The 18,303-nt window shown below is 58.4% G+C and overlaps 1 protein-coding gene across 3 annotated transcripts in view; it reads right to left on the bottom strand.

Moving 5' to 3' along the window:
• TTF2 (transcription termination factor 2) overlaps positions 1-15,691 on the bottom strand; it is a 42,719-nt gene extending 27,028 nt beyond the window's left edge. The window contains exons 1-12 of one of the 3 annotated variants that reach the window (XM_077293589.1): positions 15,579-15,691; positions 15,347-15,382; positions 15,151-15,262; positions 6,737-6,820; positions 6,603-6,666; positions 4,935-6,410; positions 4,442-4,568; positions 3,960-4,136; positions 2,672-2,829; positions 2,517-2,577; positions 999-1,121; positions 728-878 (exon numbers count right to left, since the gene is read on the bottom strand). In XM_077293589.1, the coding sequence (XP_077149704.1) occupies positions 728-878; positions 999-1,121; positions 2,517-2,577; positions 2,672-2,829; positions 3,960-4,136; positions 4,442-4,568; positions 4,935-6,410; positions 6,603-6,666; positions 6,737-6,820; positions 15,151-15,262; positions 15,347-15,374 (2,561 nt within the window). In that variant the 5' untranslated portion in view covers positions 15,375-15,382; positions 15,579-15,691. Of the gene's footprint in view, positions 1-727; positions 879-998; positions 1,122-2,516; positions 2,599-2,671; positions 2,830-3,959; positions 4,137-4,441; positions 4,569-4,934; positions 6,411-6,602; positions 6,667-6,736; positions 6,821-15,150; positions 15,263-15,346; positions 15,511-15,578 lie in introns of those variants that run through there. The other 2 variants (XM_077293587.1, XM_077293588.1) reach the window with 2 other exon arrangements.
• Positions 15,692-18,303: the final 2,612 nt, after the last annotated feature.

Here is an 18,303-nt window from a genome sequence, read left to right as displayed (position 1 = left end):
CTGTGTAGTGCTGCCGTGTACTACGCCGTGTGCTGGTGCCGTGGCCCGGGGCTCCTTGTGCAAGACAATGGTCGGATTCATATACAGGCAGGTCCTGCATGAAGGCATCAATGCCAGTGACCAGCCCCCACCCCCTGGAGACTCTCAGGGATATAAAGTGTCAGTGCAGCACAGTTCTCTCTGGCGGCGCAATAGCCTCAGGCGGCACAGCATTCTCGGCAGCACAGTACCCTCAGGCGGCACAGCAATCTCGGCAGCACAGTACCCTCAGGCGGCACAGCAATCTCGGCAGCACAGTACCCTCAGGCGGCACAGCAATCTCGGCAGCACAGTACCCTCAGGCGGCACAGCATTCTCAGCAGCATAGTACCCTCAGGCGGCACAGCATTCTCGGCAGCACAGTACCCTCAGGCGGCACAGCATTCTCAGCAGCACAGTACCCTCAGGCGGCACAGCATTCTCGGCAGCACAGTACCCTCAGACAGCACAGCAATCTCGGCAGCACAGTACCCTCAGGCGGCACAGCATTCTCGGCAGCACAGTGCCCTCAGGCAGCACAGCATTCTCAGCAGCACAGTACCCTCAGGCGGCACAGCATTCTCGGCAGCACAGTAGCCTCAGGCGGCACAGCAATCTCGGCAGCACAGTACCCTCAGGCGGCACAGCATTCTCGGCAGCACACTCCCAGTAGCCCCATGCGCACAGATCACGTCTGTCTGTAACTCACGTCTTACAGTCCTTCTCCCGGTTGGCGCCGTGATATAAGTACACCCGCAGCCGCCCGTCACTCACTCTCTTCTCTACTTCCTTCTTCCAATGATGAACGAGGGACGCCGGGCAGATGATGAGAGTCCCGCGAGAGACCGTCAGCGTGGAATCTGGGAGCAGAAAAGGAGGACTGTGTTATCACAGCGTACAGGGTCATGTGACCACTGTGCCCGCTATACACATGTAGAGGGGCATCAGCGGGTACATGAGGCAGGAAACCCCATCATTACCCGTCTTAGAGATCCAGGACTCCAACTGCTTCTCCTCATCCTTCACAGACTTCTGCTGCTGCTGCTTGTGGGCCAGAATGAGGGCGATCATGGTGAGAGTCTTCCCCAAACCCATGTCATCTGCTGAAGACACAAAAGTCAGAGGGGACAACCTGTCAATCAACAGTGAAGGGGTGCGTGCGCCCTGAATAATACTGCCCAGACTACCCAACAGGTCCCATTAATAACAGATATATAACACTGTATGTAGTGAGCGCCCTCTAGTGGTGACTGTATAAATCTGTATGCAGTGAGCTCCCCCTAGTGGTGGCTGTATAATCTGTATGTACTGGGCTCCCCCTAGTGGTGGCTGTATAAATCTGTATGTAGTGAGCTCCCCCTAGTGGTGACTATATAAATCTGTATGTAGTGAGCTCCCCCTAGTGGTGACTGTATAAATCTGTATGTAGTGAGCTCCCTCTAGTGGTGACTGTATAAATCTGTATGTAGTGAGCTCCCCCTAGTGGTGGCTGTATAAATCTGTATGTAGTGAGCTCCCCCTAGTGGTGGCTGTATAAATCTGTATGTAGTGAGCTCCCCCTAGTGGTGCCTGTATAAATCTTTATGTAGTGAGCTCCATCTAGTGGTGGCTGTATAAACCTGTATGTGGTGAGCTCCCTCTAGTGGTGGCTGTATAAACCTGTATGTGGTGAGCTCCCCCTAGTGGTGACTATATAAATCTGTATGTAGTGAGCTTCCCCTAGTGGTGGCTGTATAAATCTGTATGTAGTGAGCTCCCCCTAGTGGTGACTATATAAATCTGTATGTAGTGAGCTCCCTCTAGTGGTGGCTGTATAAATCTGTATGTGGTGAGCGCCCCTAGTGGTGACTGTATAAATCTGTATGTAGTGAGCTCCCCCTAGTGGTGACTGTATAAATCTGTATGTAGTGAGCTCCCTCTAGTGGTGGCTGTATAAATCTGTATGTAGTGAGCTCCCCCTAGTGGTGGCTGTATGAATCTTTATGTAGTGAGCTCCATCTAGTGGTGGCTGTATAAATCTGTATATAGTGAGCTCCCTCTAGTGGTGGCTGTATAAATCTGTATGCAGTGAGCTCCCTCTAGTGGTGACTGTATAAATCTGTATGTAGTGAGCTCCCCCTAGTGGTGGCTGTATAAATCTGTATGTAGTGCGCTCCCCCTAGTGGTGACTGTATAAATCTGTATGTAGTGAGCTCCCCCTAGTGGTGACTGTATAAATCTGTATGTAGTGAGCTCCCCCTAGTGGTGACTGTATAAATCTGTATGTAGTGAGCTCCCCCTAGTGGTGACTATATAAATCTGTATGTAGTGCGCTCCCCCTAGTGGTGACTGTATAAATCTGTATGTAGTGAGCTCCCCCTAGTGGGGACTTTATAAATCTGTATGTAGTGCGCTCCCCCTAGTGGTGGCTCTATATGCAGTACAGGGGCCCTGTGATTTTGCTGTCCACCCCGCGCTATTAGGTAGACTCAGATCTGCAGAGCAGCAGCTCCACTTACCCAGAATCCCTCCCTGTGGCCGCTGAGTCTCCCTCCATTGCAGCCAGGCCAGGGCTTGTTTCTGGTGCAGGAGCAGCGGGACCTGAAATATGAAGATCTGCTGTGACACCGGCGTCTGCTGGCGATTCTGTGAGGCCAATGGTGGGGGGTGTCACCTTTAGTCCTCGGGGGTCCTCCGCGCTGCTCTCGGGGCCCGGACAGGTCTCCAGGCTCTTGTGCAGATGATTGATGGTGTCGCTGGTCGCATTTCTGACAGCAAATAGTTTTTCCTCGGTCATTCGGCCGCCGTACAGACTCTGCCACTGAGGGGTCACTGCGGCGGGCACAGAGGACGTCAGCCGATGTCACCACGGGGCACAGATCATACGGGGGGGGGGGGCACGAAATTACATCACCCACCAGGTCCTAAGGGATGGGAGCTGTACTTCCCCAGCAGCTCCACAGGACAGGAGACACAGAAGCCGCCCCCACCACCAGAGAACGGAGCCCCCCACAACGCTACACCCCCCACAATACCGCATCTCCCCCTCCTCCACAATGCCGCATCTCCCCCCTCCTACACAATGCCGCATCTCCCCCCTCCTCCATAATGCCGCATCTCCCCCCTCCTTCACAATGCCGCATCTCCCCCTCCTCTATAATGCCGCATCTCCCCCTCCCCCCACAATGCCGCATCTCCCCCTCCCCCCACAATGCCGCATCTCCCCCCTCCTACACAATGCCGCATCTCCCCCCTCCTACACAATGCCGCATCTCCCCCCTCCTACACAATGCCGCATCTCCCCCCTCCTACACAATGCCGCATCTCCCCCCTCCTACACAATGCCGCATCTCCCCCTCCCCCCACAATGCCGCATCTCCCCCTCCCCCCACAATGCCGCATCTCCCCCCTCCTCCACAATGCCGCATCTCCCCCCTCCTCCATAATGCCGCATCTCCCCCTCCCCCCACAATGCCGCATCTCCCCCTCCCCCCACAATGCCGCATCTCCCCCCTCCTACACAATGCCGCATCTCCCCCTCCTCCATAATGCCGCATCTCCCCCCTCCTACACAATGCCGCATCTCCCCCTCCCCCCACAATGCCGCATCTCCCCCTCCCCCCACAATGCTGCATCTCCCCCCTCCTTCACAATGCCGCATCTCCCCCTCCTCCATAATGCCGCATCTCCCCCTCCCCCCACAATGCCGCATTCCCCCCTCCTCCACAATGCTGCATCTCCCCCCTCCTCCACAATGCCGCATCTCCCCCTCCCCCCACAATGCCGCATCTCCCCCCTCCTCCACAATGCCGCATCTCCCCCCTCCTCCACAATGCCGCATCTCCCCCTCCCCCCACAATGCCGCATCTCCCCCCTCCTCCACAATGCCACATCTCCCCCCTCCTCCACAATGCCGCATCTCCCCCCTCCTCCACAATGCCGCATCTCCCCCTCCCACTAACCGCTGTACAGGCTGCTGTAATTCTGGCTCAGAGTTAACCCTTGAAGACCCAGTGTGCTGGGAGGAAGTTCATGGAAACTCAGAGGCTTCACCCCTCGTTGTCCCTCTGCCAGGACATCTCTGCTGGGCGGGGGTCCGGGGATCGGCTGCAGCTTTGGCCTCGTCTTCTGGTCATTACCTGAAAGAGCACATGAGGCCTCGTGTTCACTGGCACCATCCTCCCCGGCATAGTCCTCCCCTGTCATTGCTCACCCTCAATGCCGTCCACCCCCGGCATCACCCACCCCCGACACCGTCCACCCCCGGCATCACCCACCCCCGACACCGTCCTCCCCCAGCATCACCCACCTCCGACACCGTCCTACCCCGGCATCACCCACCTCCGACACCGTCCTCCCCGTCATCACCCACCTCCGACACCGTCCTCCCCCGGCATCACCCACCTCCGACACCGTCCTCCCGCACCTCCGACACCGTCCTCACCTGATTGGGTCACAGCCTCAGTAGATAGAGACAGGGAGCCCAGCGCATCTTCCAGCTCCTGCACCTGTTTCATGAGCCGCACTCCTCCATCTGGTAACGCCTTCAGGTTCACTGACGCCAGGGTGGCCTGAAGTGCAGGAGTGGGGATTAAATAGGGGCAAACCTGGGAAAGGGGTGGAGCCACAGAGGGCACACCCAGGGAGGGGTGGAGCCACATAGGGCACACCCAGGGAGGGGTGGAGCCACAGAAGGCACACCTACGGATGGGGTGGAGCCACAGAGGGCACACCTACGGAGAGGGTGGAGCCAGGCACAGGAGAATTATTGGGATAATATGAGGAGGTGACTGAGCTGTTGGGGCAGATGAAGGCGAGGCTGCACCCCCGACCACAATGGAGGGTAAGATGAGGACTGCAGCTACCTGCCCCTGGACAGTTCTGCCCTGGCTGTGCAGTTGCCTTACCACACGTGACCCCCAGATGGAGCCCCTCACCTTCTTCTGCTGCAGCTGGACGGACAGCATGGAGTGCAGGCTTGCAGCGCTCTGACCCTCGCTCGCAGGGGTGAAGCCCGGGAAGGACGTGATGGTTCTCTGTTTCCCCAATGTTTTCTCTCTTCCTGGCTGAGAACTCACAAACACAACATCGTCGTCCTTCTCCTCCACGAGATCCTGTACGGGAGCAGAAGGTCTCATGCTGGGGCCCCCCGAGGTCTCTCCTTCCTTCTTGATGGTCTCTTCTGGAAGCTTCTTCTTGATGGTGACACCAGCTGGCAGCCGTTTCTCTCTCCACCCCTGAAATGATGCTTGTTCATCAGAATGTCCGCCATCACTGGGAGGTCGTGTCCTCCTGACCTCGGAGCTCCAGGTTTTCTCCTCGATGATGTCTCCGTCCTCAGACATTCTCCTGGACTCCTCGCTGCTCTTATTGCTTTGCCTCGCCTGATCATTACTTATCTTTTCCACAATGTTTAGGGGCCTCATTTCTTTGCTGCTTTTCTTTTGATTGCTTGATTTGTACTCGCCACTCGTCTTCTGGTGATTATCAATGATTGTCTCACTGCTCGTCTTCGGGTTTCCACCACTAATTCTCTCGCCGCTCGTCTTCCCGTGATCATCAGTGGTTCTCTCGCCACTCGTCTTCTGGTTTCCACCACTAATTCTCTCGCCACTCGTCTTTCCGTGATCATCAGTGGTTCTCTCGCCACTCGTCTTCTGGTTTCCACCACTAATTCTCTCGCCACTCGTCTTTCCGTGATCATCAGTGGTTCTCTCGCCACTCGTCTTCTGGTTTCCACCACTAATTCTCTCGCCGCTCGTCTTCCCGTGATCATCAGCGGTTCTCTCGCCGCTTGTCTTCCGGTGACCATCAGCGGTTCTCTCGCCACTCGTCTTCCCGTAATCATCAGCGGTTCTCTCGCCGCTTGTCTTCCGGTGATCATCAGCGGTTCTCTCGCCACTCGTCTTCTGGTTTCCACCACTAATTCTCTCGCCGCTCGTCTTCCCATGATCATCAGCGGTTCTCTCGCCGCTTGTCTTCCGCTGATCATCCGCGGTTCTCTCGCCGCTCGTCTTCTGGTTTCCACCACTAATTCTCTCGCCACTCATCTTCCGCTGATCATCAGCGGTTCTCTCGCCGTTTGTCTTCCCGTGATCATCAGCGGTTCTCTCGCCGCTCGTCTTCTGGTTTCCACCACTAATTCTCTCGCCGCTCGTCTTCCCGTGATCATCAGCGGTTCTCTCGCCGCTCGTCTTCCGATGATCAGCAGCAGTTCTCTCACCATTAATCTTCTGTTTCCCACCAGTGGTCACCTCACCACTGCTCTCAATGCTGCGCTTCTGCTCTTCGCTGATCTGTTTCCAGGTAGCAAATCTTGGCCCCTCATTTAAAACCTTGAAGGGGTTTCTGGGGGGCTTCTCCTTGATCTCAGGGGGAAGGTCATATCTCTGTGGGACTTTGCTGCTTGACTCCTGGAAGAATATAACAACAGATGAGTGAGCGCTCCCGGGAGTTTATCCTCCAGGGACAGCCCCCCGAGCGGCGCCATGATGGCCTCCATGAGGGTTCTCATCCTGCAATGTATTCTTCCCCCACCACTGCTGCTAAACACAGGACAGCAGTGATGGCGGCCAGTCAGTGGTCACCCAGCTACTGGTGGTTACCTGCTTCCAGGGAACGCTGCCGCAGAACTTCTTCCCATCGCTCTTCATACAGCGATAATACAACCTGCAAAGACCAGAGAAATCATCATCACCCCCATCATCCTCACCAGCAGCTACAGCACCGAGAGTCTCACCGGTAATTCCCAGCGTCCTGCTTCACCAGAGCTTGAAGGTCCAGCTGGGAGTCGTCATGGAGCAGACAGTGCGAGGCCGGCAGACTGGAGGGAAGAGGAGACATCAAGCAAGAGGACGGCGGCCATCACCGACCAGGGATGTTACACGAAGGGAGGAGACGGCATTAGACGGAAGGAGGAGGAGAAGGGGACAACGACATTAGACGGGAGGAGGAGAAGGGGACGACGACACTAGACAGGAGGAGAAGGGGACGACGACACTAGCCAGGAGGAGGAGATGGGGACGACGACACTAGACAGGAGGAGGAGAAGGGGACGACAACACTAGACAGGAGGAGGAGGAGACGATGACACTAGACGGGAGGAGGAGACGACGACACTAGACGGAGGCGGAGGAGAGGACGACACTAGACGGAGGCGGAGGAGAGGACGACGACACTAGACGGGAGGAGGAGAAGGGGACGACGACACTAGACGGGAGGAGGAGGGGACGACGACGACACTACACGGGAGGAGGAGGAGGGGACGACGACACTAGACGGGAGGAGGAGAAGGGGACGACGACACTAGACGGGAGGCGGAGGAGAAGACGACACTAGACGGGAGGAGAAGGGGACGACGACACTAGACGGGAGGCGGAGAAGACGACACTAGACGGAGGCGGAGGAGACGACGACACTAGACGGGAGACGACGACACTAGACGGAGGAGACGACGACACTAGACGGGAGGAGGAGGGGACGACACTAGGCGGGAGGAGAAGGGGACGACGACACTAGACGGGAGGAGGAGGGGACGACGACACTAGACGGGAGGAGGAGGAGGAGGGGACGACAACACTAGACGGGAGGAGGAGGAGAAGACGACGACACTAGACGGAGGGGAAGACGACACTAGACGGGAGGAGGAGGAGGAGGGGACGACAACACTAGACGGGAGGAGGAGGAGAAGACGACGACACTAGACGGAGGGGACGACGACACTAGACGGGAGGAGGAGGAGGAGGGGACGACAACACTAGACGGGAGGAGGAGGAGAAGACGACGACACTAGACGGAGGGGAAGACGACACTAGATGGGAGGAGAAGAAGGGGACGACGACACTAGACGGGAGGAGAAGGGGACGACGACACTAGACGGGAGGAGAAGGGGACGACGACACTAGACGGGAGGAGAAGGGGACGACGACACTAGACGGGAGGAGAAGGGGACGACGACACTAGACGGGAGGAGAAGGGGACGACGACACTAGACGGGAGGAGAAGAGGACGACGACACTAGACGGGAGGAGGAGGAGAAGACGACACTAGACGGGAGGAGGAGGAGAAGACGACACTAGACGGGAGGAGGAGGAGAAGACGACACTAGACGGGAGGAGGAGGAGGAGGAGAAGACGACACTAGACGGGAGGAGGAGGAGGAGGAGAAGACGACACTAGACGGGAGGAGGAGGAGGAGGAGGAGAAGACGACACTAGACGGGAGGAGGAGGAGGAGGAGGAGAAGACGACACTAGACGGGAGGAGGAGGAGAAGACGACACTAGACGGGAGGAGGAGGAGAAGACGACACTAGACGGGAGGAGGAGGAGAAGACGACACTAGACGGGAGGAGGAGGAGAAGACGACACTAGACGGGAGGAGGAGGAGAAGACGACACTAGACGGGAGGAGGAGGGGACGACGACACTAGACGGGAGGAGGAGGAGGAGGGGACGACGACACTAGACGGGAGGAGGAGGAGGAGGAGGGGACGACACTAGACGGGAGGAGGAGGAGGGGACGACGACACTAGACGGGAGGAGGAGGAGGAGGAGATGACGACACTAGACGGGAGGAGGAGGAGGGGACGACGACACTAGACGGGAGGAGGAGAAGGGGACGACGACACTAGACGGGAGGAGGAGAAGGGGACAACACTAGACGGGAGGCGGAGGAGACGACGACACTAGACGGAGGGGACGACGACACTAGATGGGAGGAGGAGAAGGGGACGACAACACTAGACGGGAGGCGGAGGAGAAGACGACGACACTAGCCAGGAGGAGGAGAAGGGAACGATGACACTAGATGGAGGAGACGACGACACTAGACGGGAGAAGGAGGAGAAGACGACACTAGACGGGAGGAGGAGGAGGGGACGACGACGACACTAGACGGGAGGAGGAGAAGGGGACGACGACGACACTAGACGGGAGGAGGAGAAGGGGACGACGACACTAGACGGGAGGAGAAGGGGACGACGACACTAGACGGGAGGAGGAGGAGGAGACGACGACACTAGACGGGAGGAGGAGGAGGAGGAGATGACGACACTAGACGGGAGGAGGAGGAGGGGACGACGACACTAGACGGGAGGAGGAGGAGGGGACGACGACACTAGACGGGAAGAGGAGAAGGGGACGACGACACTAGACGGGAAGAGGAGAAGGGGAAGACGACACTAGATGGGAGGCGGAGGAGAAGACGACGACACTAGACGGAGGGGACGACGACACTAGACGGGAGGCGGAGAAGACGACACTAGGCGGGAGGAGAAGGGGACGACGACACTAGACGGGAGGAGAAGGGGACGACGACACTAGACGGGAGGAGAAGGGGACGACGACACTAGACGGGAGGAGAAGGGGACGACGACACTAGACGGGAGGAGAAGGGGACGACGACACTAGACGGGAGGAGAAGGGGACGACGACACTAGACGGGAGGAGAAGGGGACGACGACACTAGACGGGAGGAGAAGGGGACGACGACACTAGACGGGAGGAGGAGGAGGAGGAGGAGAAGACGACACTAGACGGGAGGAGGAGGAGGAGGAGAAGACGACACTAGACGGGAGGAGGAGGAGGAGGAGGAGAAGACGACACTAGACGGGAGGAGGAGGAGAAGACGACACTAGACGGGAGGAGGAGGAGAAGACGACACTAGACGGGAGGAGGAGGAGAAGACGACACTAGACGGGAGGAGGAGGAGAAGACGACACTAGACGGGAGGAGGAGGGGACGACGACACTAGACGGGAGGAGGAGGAGGAGGGGACGACGACACTAGACGGGAGGAGAAGGGGACGACGACACTAGACGGGAGGAGAAGGGGACGACGACACTAGACGGGAGGAGAAGGGGACGACGACACTAGACGGGAGGAGAAGGGGACGACGACACTAGACGGGAGGAGAAGGGGACGACGACACTAGACGGGAGGAGAAGGGGACGACGACACTAGACGGGAGGAGAAGGGGACGACGACACTAGACGGGAGGAGAAGGGGACGACGACACTAGACGGGAGGAGAAGGGGACGACGACACTAGACGGGAGGAGAAGGGGACGACGACACTAGACGGGAGGAGAAGGGGACGACGACACTAGACGGGAGGAGAAGGGGACGACGACACTAGACGGGAGGAGAAGGGGACGACGACACTAGACGGGAGGAGAAGGGGACGACGACACTAGACGGGAGGAGAAGGGGACGACGACACTAGACGGGAGGAGAAGGGGACGACGACACTAGACGGGAGGAGAAGGGGACGACGACACTAGACGGGAGGAGAAGGGGACGACGACGACACTAGACGGGAGAAGAGGACGACGACACTAGACGGGAAGAGGGGAAGACGACACTAGACGGGAGGAGAAGGGGACGACGACACTAGACGGGAAGACGACACTAGACGGGAGGAGAAGGGGACGACGACACTAGACGGGAGGAGGAGGAGGGGACGATGACACTAGACGGGAGGAGGAGAAGACGACACTAGACGGAGGCGGAGGAGACAACGACACTAGACGGAGGCGGAGGAGACGACACTAGACGGGAGGAGGAGAAGGGAACGACGACACTAGACGGAGGAGACGACGACACTAGACGGGAGAAGGAGGAGAATACGACACTAGACGGGAGGAGGAGGAGAAGACGACACTAGACGGGAGGAGGAGGAGAAGACGACACTAGACGGGAGGAGGAGGAGAAGACGACACTAGACGGGAGGAGGAGGAGAAGACGACACTAGACGGGAGGAGGAGGAGAAGACGACACTAGACGGGAGGAGGAGGAGAAGACGACACTAGATGGGAGGAGGAGGAGAAGACGACACTAGACGGGAGGAGGAGGAGAAGACGACACTAGACGGGAGGAGGAGGAGAAGACGACACTAGACGGGAGGAGGAGGAGAAGACGACACTTGACGGGAGGAGGAGGGGACGACGACACTAGACGGGAGGAGGAGGAGGGGACGACGACACTAGACGGGAGGAGGAGGAGGGGACGACGACACTAGACGGGAGGAGGAGGAGGAGGAGGGGACGACGACACTAGATGGGAGGAGGAGGAGGAGGAGGGGACGACGACACTAGACGGGAGGAGAAGGGGACGACGACACTAGACGGGAGGAGAAGGGGACGACGACACTAGACGGGAGGAGAAGGGGACGACGACACTAGACGGGAGGAGAAGGGGACGACGACACTAGACGGGAGGAGAAGGGGACGACGACGACACTAGACGGGAGAAGAGGACGACGACACTAGACGGGAAGAGGGGAAGACGACACTAGACGGGAGGAGAAGGGGACGACGACACTAGACGGGAAGAGGGGAAGACGACACTAGACGGGAAGAGGGGAAGACGACACTAGACGGGAGGAGAAGGGGACGACGACACTAGACGGGAGGAGGAGGAGGGGACGATGACACTAGACGGGAGGAGGAGAAGACGACACTAGACGGAGGCGGAGGAGACAACGACACTAGACGGAGGCGGAGGAGACGACACTAGACGGGAGGAGAAGGAGGGAACGACGACACTAGACGGAGGAGACGACGACACTAGACGGAGGCGGAGGAGACGACACTAGACGGGAGGAGGAGGAGACGACACTAGACGGGAGGAGAAGGGGACGACGACACTAGACGGGAGGAGGAGGAGGGGACGATGACACTAGACGGGAGGAGGAGAAGACGACACTAGACGGAGGCGGAGGAGACAACGACACTAGACGGGAGGAGAAGGGGACGACGACACTAGACGGGAGGAGAAGAAGGGAACGACGACACTAGACGGAGGAGACGACGACACTAGACGGGAGGAGGAGGAGAAGACGACACTAGACGGGAGGAGGAGGAGAAGACGACACTAGACGGGAGGAGGAGGAGAAGACGACACTAGACGGGAGGAGGAGGAGAAGACGACACTAGACGGGAGGAAGAGGAGAAGACGACACTAGACGGGAGGAGGAGGAGAACGACGACACTAGACAGGAGGAGAAGGGGACGACGACACTAGACGGGAGGAGAAGAAGGGAACGACGACACTAGACGGAGGAGACGACGACACTAGACGGGAGGGGGAGGAGAAGACGACACTAGACGGGAGGAGGAGGAGAAGACGACACTAGACGGGAGGAGGAGGAGGAGAAGACGACACTAGACGGGAGGAGGAGGAGAAGACGACACTAGACGGGAGGAGGAGGAGGAGAAGACGACACTAGACGGGAGGAGGAGGAGAAGACGACACTAGACGGGAGGAGGAGGAGAAGACGACACTAGACGGGAGGAGGAGGAGAAGACGACACTAGACGGACTAGACGGGAGGAGGAGGAGAAGACGACACTAGACGGGAGGAGGAGGAGAAGACGACACTAGACGGGAGGAGAAGGGGACGACGACACTAGACGGGAAGAGGGGAAGACGACACTAGACGGGAGAAGGGGACGACGACACTAGACGGGAGGAGGAGGAGGGGACGACGACACTAGACGGAGGCGGAGGAGACGACACTAGACGGGAGGAGAAGGGGACGACGACACTAGACGGGAGGAGAAGAAGGGAACGACGACACTAGACGGAGGAGACGACGACACTAGACGGGAGGAGGAGGAGAAGACGACACTAGACGGGAGGAGGAGGAGAAGACGACACTAGACGGGAGGAGGAGGAGGAGAAGACGACACTAGACGGGAGGAGGAGGAGAAGACGACACTAGACGGGAGGAGGAGGAGAAGACGACACTAGACGGGAGGAGGAGGAGAAGACGACACTAGACGGGAGGAGGAGGAGAAGACGACACTAGACGGGAGGAGGAGGAGAAGACGACACTAGACGGGAGGAGGAGGAGAAGACGACACTAGACGGGAGGAGAAGGGGAAGACGACACTAGACGGGAGGAGGAGGGGACGACGACACTAGACGGGAGGAGGAGGAGGGGACGACGACACTAGACGGGAGGAGGAGGAGGGGACGACGACACTAGACGGGAGGAGGAGAAGGGGACGACGACACTAGACGGGAGGAGGAGAAGGGGACGACGACACTAGACGGGAGGAGGAGAAGGGGACGACGACACTAGACGGGAGGAGGAGAAGGGGACGACGACAATAGACGGGAGGAGGAGAAGGGGACGACGACACTAGACGGGAGGAGGAGAAGGGGACGACGACACTAGACGAGAGGAGGAGAAGGGGACGACGACACTAGACGGGAGGAGAAGGGGACGACGACACTAGACGGGAGGAGGAGGAGGAGATGACGACACTAGACGGGAGGAGGAGGGGACGACGACACTAGACGGGAGGAGGAGAAGGGGACGACGACACTAGATGGGAGGAGGAGAAGGGGACGACGACACTAGACGGGAGGCGGAGGAGACGACAACACTAGACGGGAGGAGGAGGGGACGACGACACTAGAAGGAGGTGAAGACAAAAACACTAGACGGAGGCGGAGGAGACGACGACACTAGCCAGGAGGAGGAGAAGGGAACGACGACACTAGACGGAGGCGGAGGAGACGACGACACTAGACGGAGGCGGAGGAGACGACGACACTAGACGGAGGCGGAGGAGACGACGACACTAGACGGAGGCGGAGGAGACGACGACACTAGACGGAGGCGGAGGAGACGACACTAGACGGGAGGAGAAGAGGACGACGACACTAGACGGGAGGAGAAGGGGACGATGACACTAGACGGGAGGAGAAGGGGACGATGACACTAGACGGGAGGAGGAGGAGTCGACACTAGACGGGAGGAGGAGGAGACGACAACACTAGACGGAAGGAGAAGGGGACGACGACACTAGACGGGAGGAGGAGGAGACGACACTAGACGGGAGGAGGAGGAGACGACACTAGACGGGAGGAGGAGGAGACGACACTAGACGGGAGGAGGAGGAGACGACACTAGACGGGAGGAGGAGGAGACGACACTAGACGGGAGGAGGAGGAGACGACACTAGACGGGAGGAGGAGGAGACGACACTAGACGGGAGGAGGAGGAGACGACACTAGACGGGAGGAGGAGGAGACGACACTAGACGGGAGGAGGAGGAGACGACACTAGACGGGAGGAGGAGGAGACGACACTAGACGGGAGGAGGAGGAGACGACACTAGACGGGAGGAGGAGGAGACGACGACACTAGACGGGAGGAGGAGGAGACGACGACACTAGACGGGAGGAGAAGGGGACGACGACACTAGACGGGAGGAGAAGGGGACGACGACACTAGACGGGAGGAGAAGGGGACGACGACACTAGACGGGAGGAGAAGGGGACGACGACACTAGACGGGAGGAGAAGGGGACGACGACACTAGACGGGAGGAGAAGGGGACGACGACACTAGACGGGAGGAGAAGGGGACGACGACACTAGACGGGAGGAGAAGGGGACGACGACACTAGACGGGAGGAGAAGGGGACGACGACACTAGACGGGAGGAGAAGGGGACGACGACACTAGACGGGAGGAGAAGGGGACGACGACACTAGACGGGAGGAGAAGGGGACGACGACACTAGACGGGAGGAGAAGGGGACGACGACACTAGACGGGAGGAGAAGGGGACGACGACACTAGACGGGAGGAGAAGGGGACGACGACACTAGACGGGAGGAGAAGGGGACGACGACACTAGACGGGAGGAGAAGGGGACGACGACACTAGACGGGAGGAGAAGGGGACGACGACACTAGACGGGAGGAGAAGGGGACGACGACACTAGACGGGAGGAGAAGGGGACGACGACACTAGACGGGAGGAGAAGGGGACGACGACACTAGACGGGAGGAGAAGGGGACGACGACACTAGACGGGAGGAGGAGGAGACGACACTAGACGGGAGGAGGAGGAGACGACACTAGACGGGAGGAGGAGGAGACGACACTAGACGGGAGGAGGAGGAGACGACACTAGACGGGAGGAGGAGGAGACGACACTAGACGGGAGGAGGAGACGACACTAGACGGGAGGAGGAGGAGACGACACTAGACGGGAGGAGGAGACGACACTAGACGGGAGGAGGAGGAGACGACACTAGCCGGGAGGAGGAGGAGGGGACGACGACACAAGACGGGAGGAGAAGAGGAGACATTACACGTGGGGGGGGGGGTTAGTCACCATTGCCTGACTCCTCCCACTTACTCTGTGGGGCGGGTATATGAGCAGTTCAGGCCACCATTGGCTGGGCAGACGTAGAAGCTCCTCCCCTTGTTGGGCCCCTCCCGTGTCCCAGTTTTCAGCAGACATACGGCCCCTGGAGACATATGACGTCACATGACTTAGTGGCACCAATCACCAGGGCCCACGCAGCGTCCGGGGCGGCCATGTTACTACTCACTGTGCTCAGGACAGCGAACCTTCTCCATGACGTCACCTGCGGAGGAGGAAATCCAGGGGGCAATGAGCAGCGCAGGGGCGGGGACAGAGCTGGACCCTCCCCCGCACTCAGTGCAGAGGGCTGCGGGGCCCCGCACACAGATCACACTACCTGCGGATCCGCCCGTACAATCACTTCATGTAGAGGGCGGCGGTTCTGTGGCCCCGCGCTGCGCACTCACCAGCGCTCTTACCTCACTCTCACCGGTATCTCCACGACTTCGGAAACTTCAGCCAATGAGCTCGCGGCTCGCAGTATAGCGATGACGTCACGTACGCAGCCACCAATTACTTTTCTCAGCAGCCGAGCGTCACAGTTTTCAAAAAGCTGGCGCGGCTTAGTGGGCGGGCACCGAGTTCCTGAGGCTGCGTTCAGTAACCAATCACATGGCCTTTCTACACCTAGCGCTCCTCCTCCCGTCCAATAAGCGTCACCGCATTGTGTGCGAGATGGCTCAGCCAGCCAATCAGCACACAGACCATCACTGACGTTAGAGGACAAAGCGTTTCTCACGTTGTGACTCCAATCACAGAGCTTGACGCCGCCATATTTGGTTGGATGTTACGTTCCAAGTAATCAGCGAGGCTTCGAGAACATGGCGTCTGTGCAGCGGACGTTGTGGGAAACAGCCCATGTTAGTGTTTTCTGGTTGCCATGGTGCCCTGTTGTGGACCTGGCACGTGGGTGAGGCAGATGATGGCTGTGGCGGTTGATGGCAGCTGACAGTCTCCGGAGACGGCCGCTGTGTGTGGTCGTTGCTCTGTGGCCGGCGCTGAGCTGGCCGTTCTCGTGGTGCATTGTGGGGAGGACGCGGCGCTTTCATCGCTTCTTCCTGCGGTTTTTCGGGAGGTGGAAGATGGAATTTTGTACTTGTAATTTGTTTCTTGACGAGTTTCGCTGATGGTGAAATAATGGAATTCCGAGAGGTCGACGTCCGCGGGCGCAGCGACACCGGTCCGGTCTGTGATTGGCGGAGATCGGCGGCGGATTCAGGGGGTTTTATAGGTTTAGTTTATTTTTGTATTTTTCCTTTGTTTGTGGTCCTTGTGGAGAAGTCGCCATCGTCCGATCACTGACACCGGATTGTGGTGTATCCGGGAGTCGTCTCGTGTGGAGGCCAAGAAGGCGGCGACTGGTCCCACAGCAAAGCCTGAATGGTCTGCGGAAGTCATGGCCTCCAGGACAACCTGTGTATTATGGGGGCGTCATGGCCTCCAGGACAACCTGTGTGTTACGGGGGCGTCATGGTCTCCAGGACATCCTGTGTATTATGGAGGCATCATGGTCTCCAGGACAACCTGTGTATTATGGGGGCGTCATGGCCTCCAGGACAACCTGTGTATTACGGGGGCGTCATGGTCTCCAGGACAACCTGTGTATTATGGGGGCGTCATTGCCTCCAGGACAACCTGTGTATTACGGGGGCGTCATTGCCTCCAGGACAACCTGTGTATTACGGGGGCGTCATTGCCTCCAGGACAACCTGTGTATTACGGGGGCGTCATTGCCTCCAGGACAACCTGTGTATTATGGGGGCCTCATGGTCTCCAGGACAACCTGTGTATTATGGGGGCGTCATGGCCTCCAGGACAACCTGTGTATTATGGGGGCGTCATGGCCTCCAGGACAACCTGTGTATTATGGGGGCGTCATGGCCTCCAGGACAACCTGTGTATTATGGGGGCGTCATGGCCTCCAGGACAACCTGTGTATTATGGGGGCGTCATTGCCTCCAGGACAACCTGTGTATTACGGGGGCGTCATTGCCTCCAGGACAACCTGTGCATTATGGGGGCGTCATGGCCTCCAGGACAACCTGTGTATTATGGGGGCGTCATGGCCTCCAGGACAACCTGTGTATTACGGGGGCGTCATGGTCTCCAGGACAACCTGTGTATTATGGGGGCGTCATTGCCTCCAGGACAACCTGTGTATTATGGGGGCGTCATGGCCTCCAGGACAACCTGTGTATTATGGGGGCGTCATTGCCTCCAGGACAACCTGTGTATTACGGGGGCGTCATGGTCTCCAGGACAACCTGTGTATTACGGGGGCGTCATGGTCTCCAGGACAACCTGTGTATTATGGGGGCGTCATTGCCTCCAGGACAACCTGTGTATTATGGGGGCGTCATGGCCTCCAGGACAACCTGTGTATTATGGGGGCGTCATTGCCTCCAGGACAACCTGTGTATTATGGGGGCGTCATTGCCTCCAGGACAACCTGTGTATTATGGGGGCGTCATGGTCTTCTGAACAACCTGTGTATTATGGGGGACGTCATGGTCTCCTGGACAATTTGTGTATTACGGGGGCGTCATGGTCTCCAGGACAATTTGTGTATTACAGGGGCGTCATGGTCTCCAGGACAACCTGTGTATTATGGGGGCGTCATTGCCTCCAGGACAACCTGTGTATTATGGGGGCGTCATGGTCTTCTGAACAACCTGTGTATTATGGGGGGCGTCATGGCCTCCAGGACAACCTGTGTATTGTGGGTGCGTCATGGCCTCCAGGACAATTTGTGTATTACAGGGGCGTCATGGTCTCCAGGACAACCTGTGTATTACAGGGGCGTCATGGTCTCCAGGACAACCTGTGTATTACGGGGGCGTCATGGTCTCCAGGACAACCTGTGTGTTACGGGGGCGTCATGGCCTCCAGGACAACCTGTGTATTGTGGGTGCGTCATGGCCTCCAGGACAACCTGTGTATTATGGGGGCGTCATGGTCTCCAGGACAACCTGTGTATTATGGGGGCGTCATGGCCACCAGAACAACCTGTGCATTATGGGGGCGTCATGGCCTCCAGGACAACCTGTGTATTACGGGGGCCTCATGGCCTCCAGAACAACCTGTGCATTATGGGGGCGTCATGGCCTCCAGGACAACCTGTGTATTATGGGGGTGTCATGGCCT

The sequence above is a fragment of the Ranitomeya variabilis genome, chromosome 3, assembly GCF_051348905.1.
Source record: "Ranitomeya variabilis isolate aRanVar5 chromosome 3, aRanVar5.hap1, whole genome shotgun sequence".
Classification (NCBI taxonomy): domain Eukaryota; kingdom Metazoa; phylum Chordata; class Amphibia; order Anura; family Dendrobatidae; genus Ranitomeya; species Ranitomeya variabilis.
Note: the sequence above shows the minus strand (reverse complement) of the source record. Positions and strands in the feature narration are given on the sequence as shown.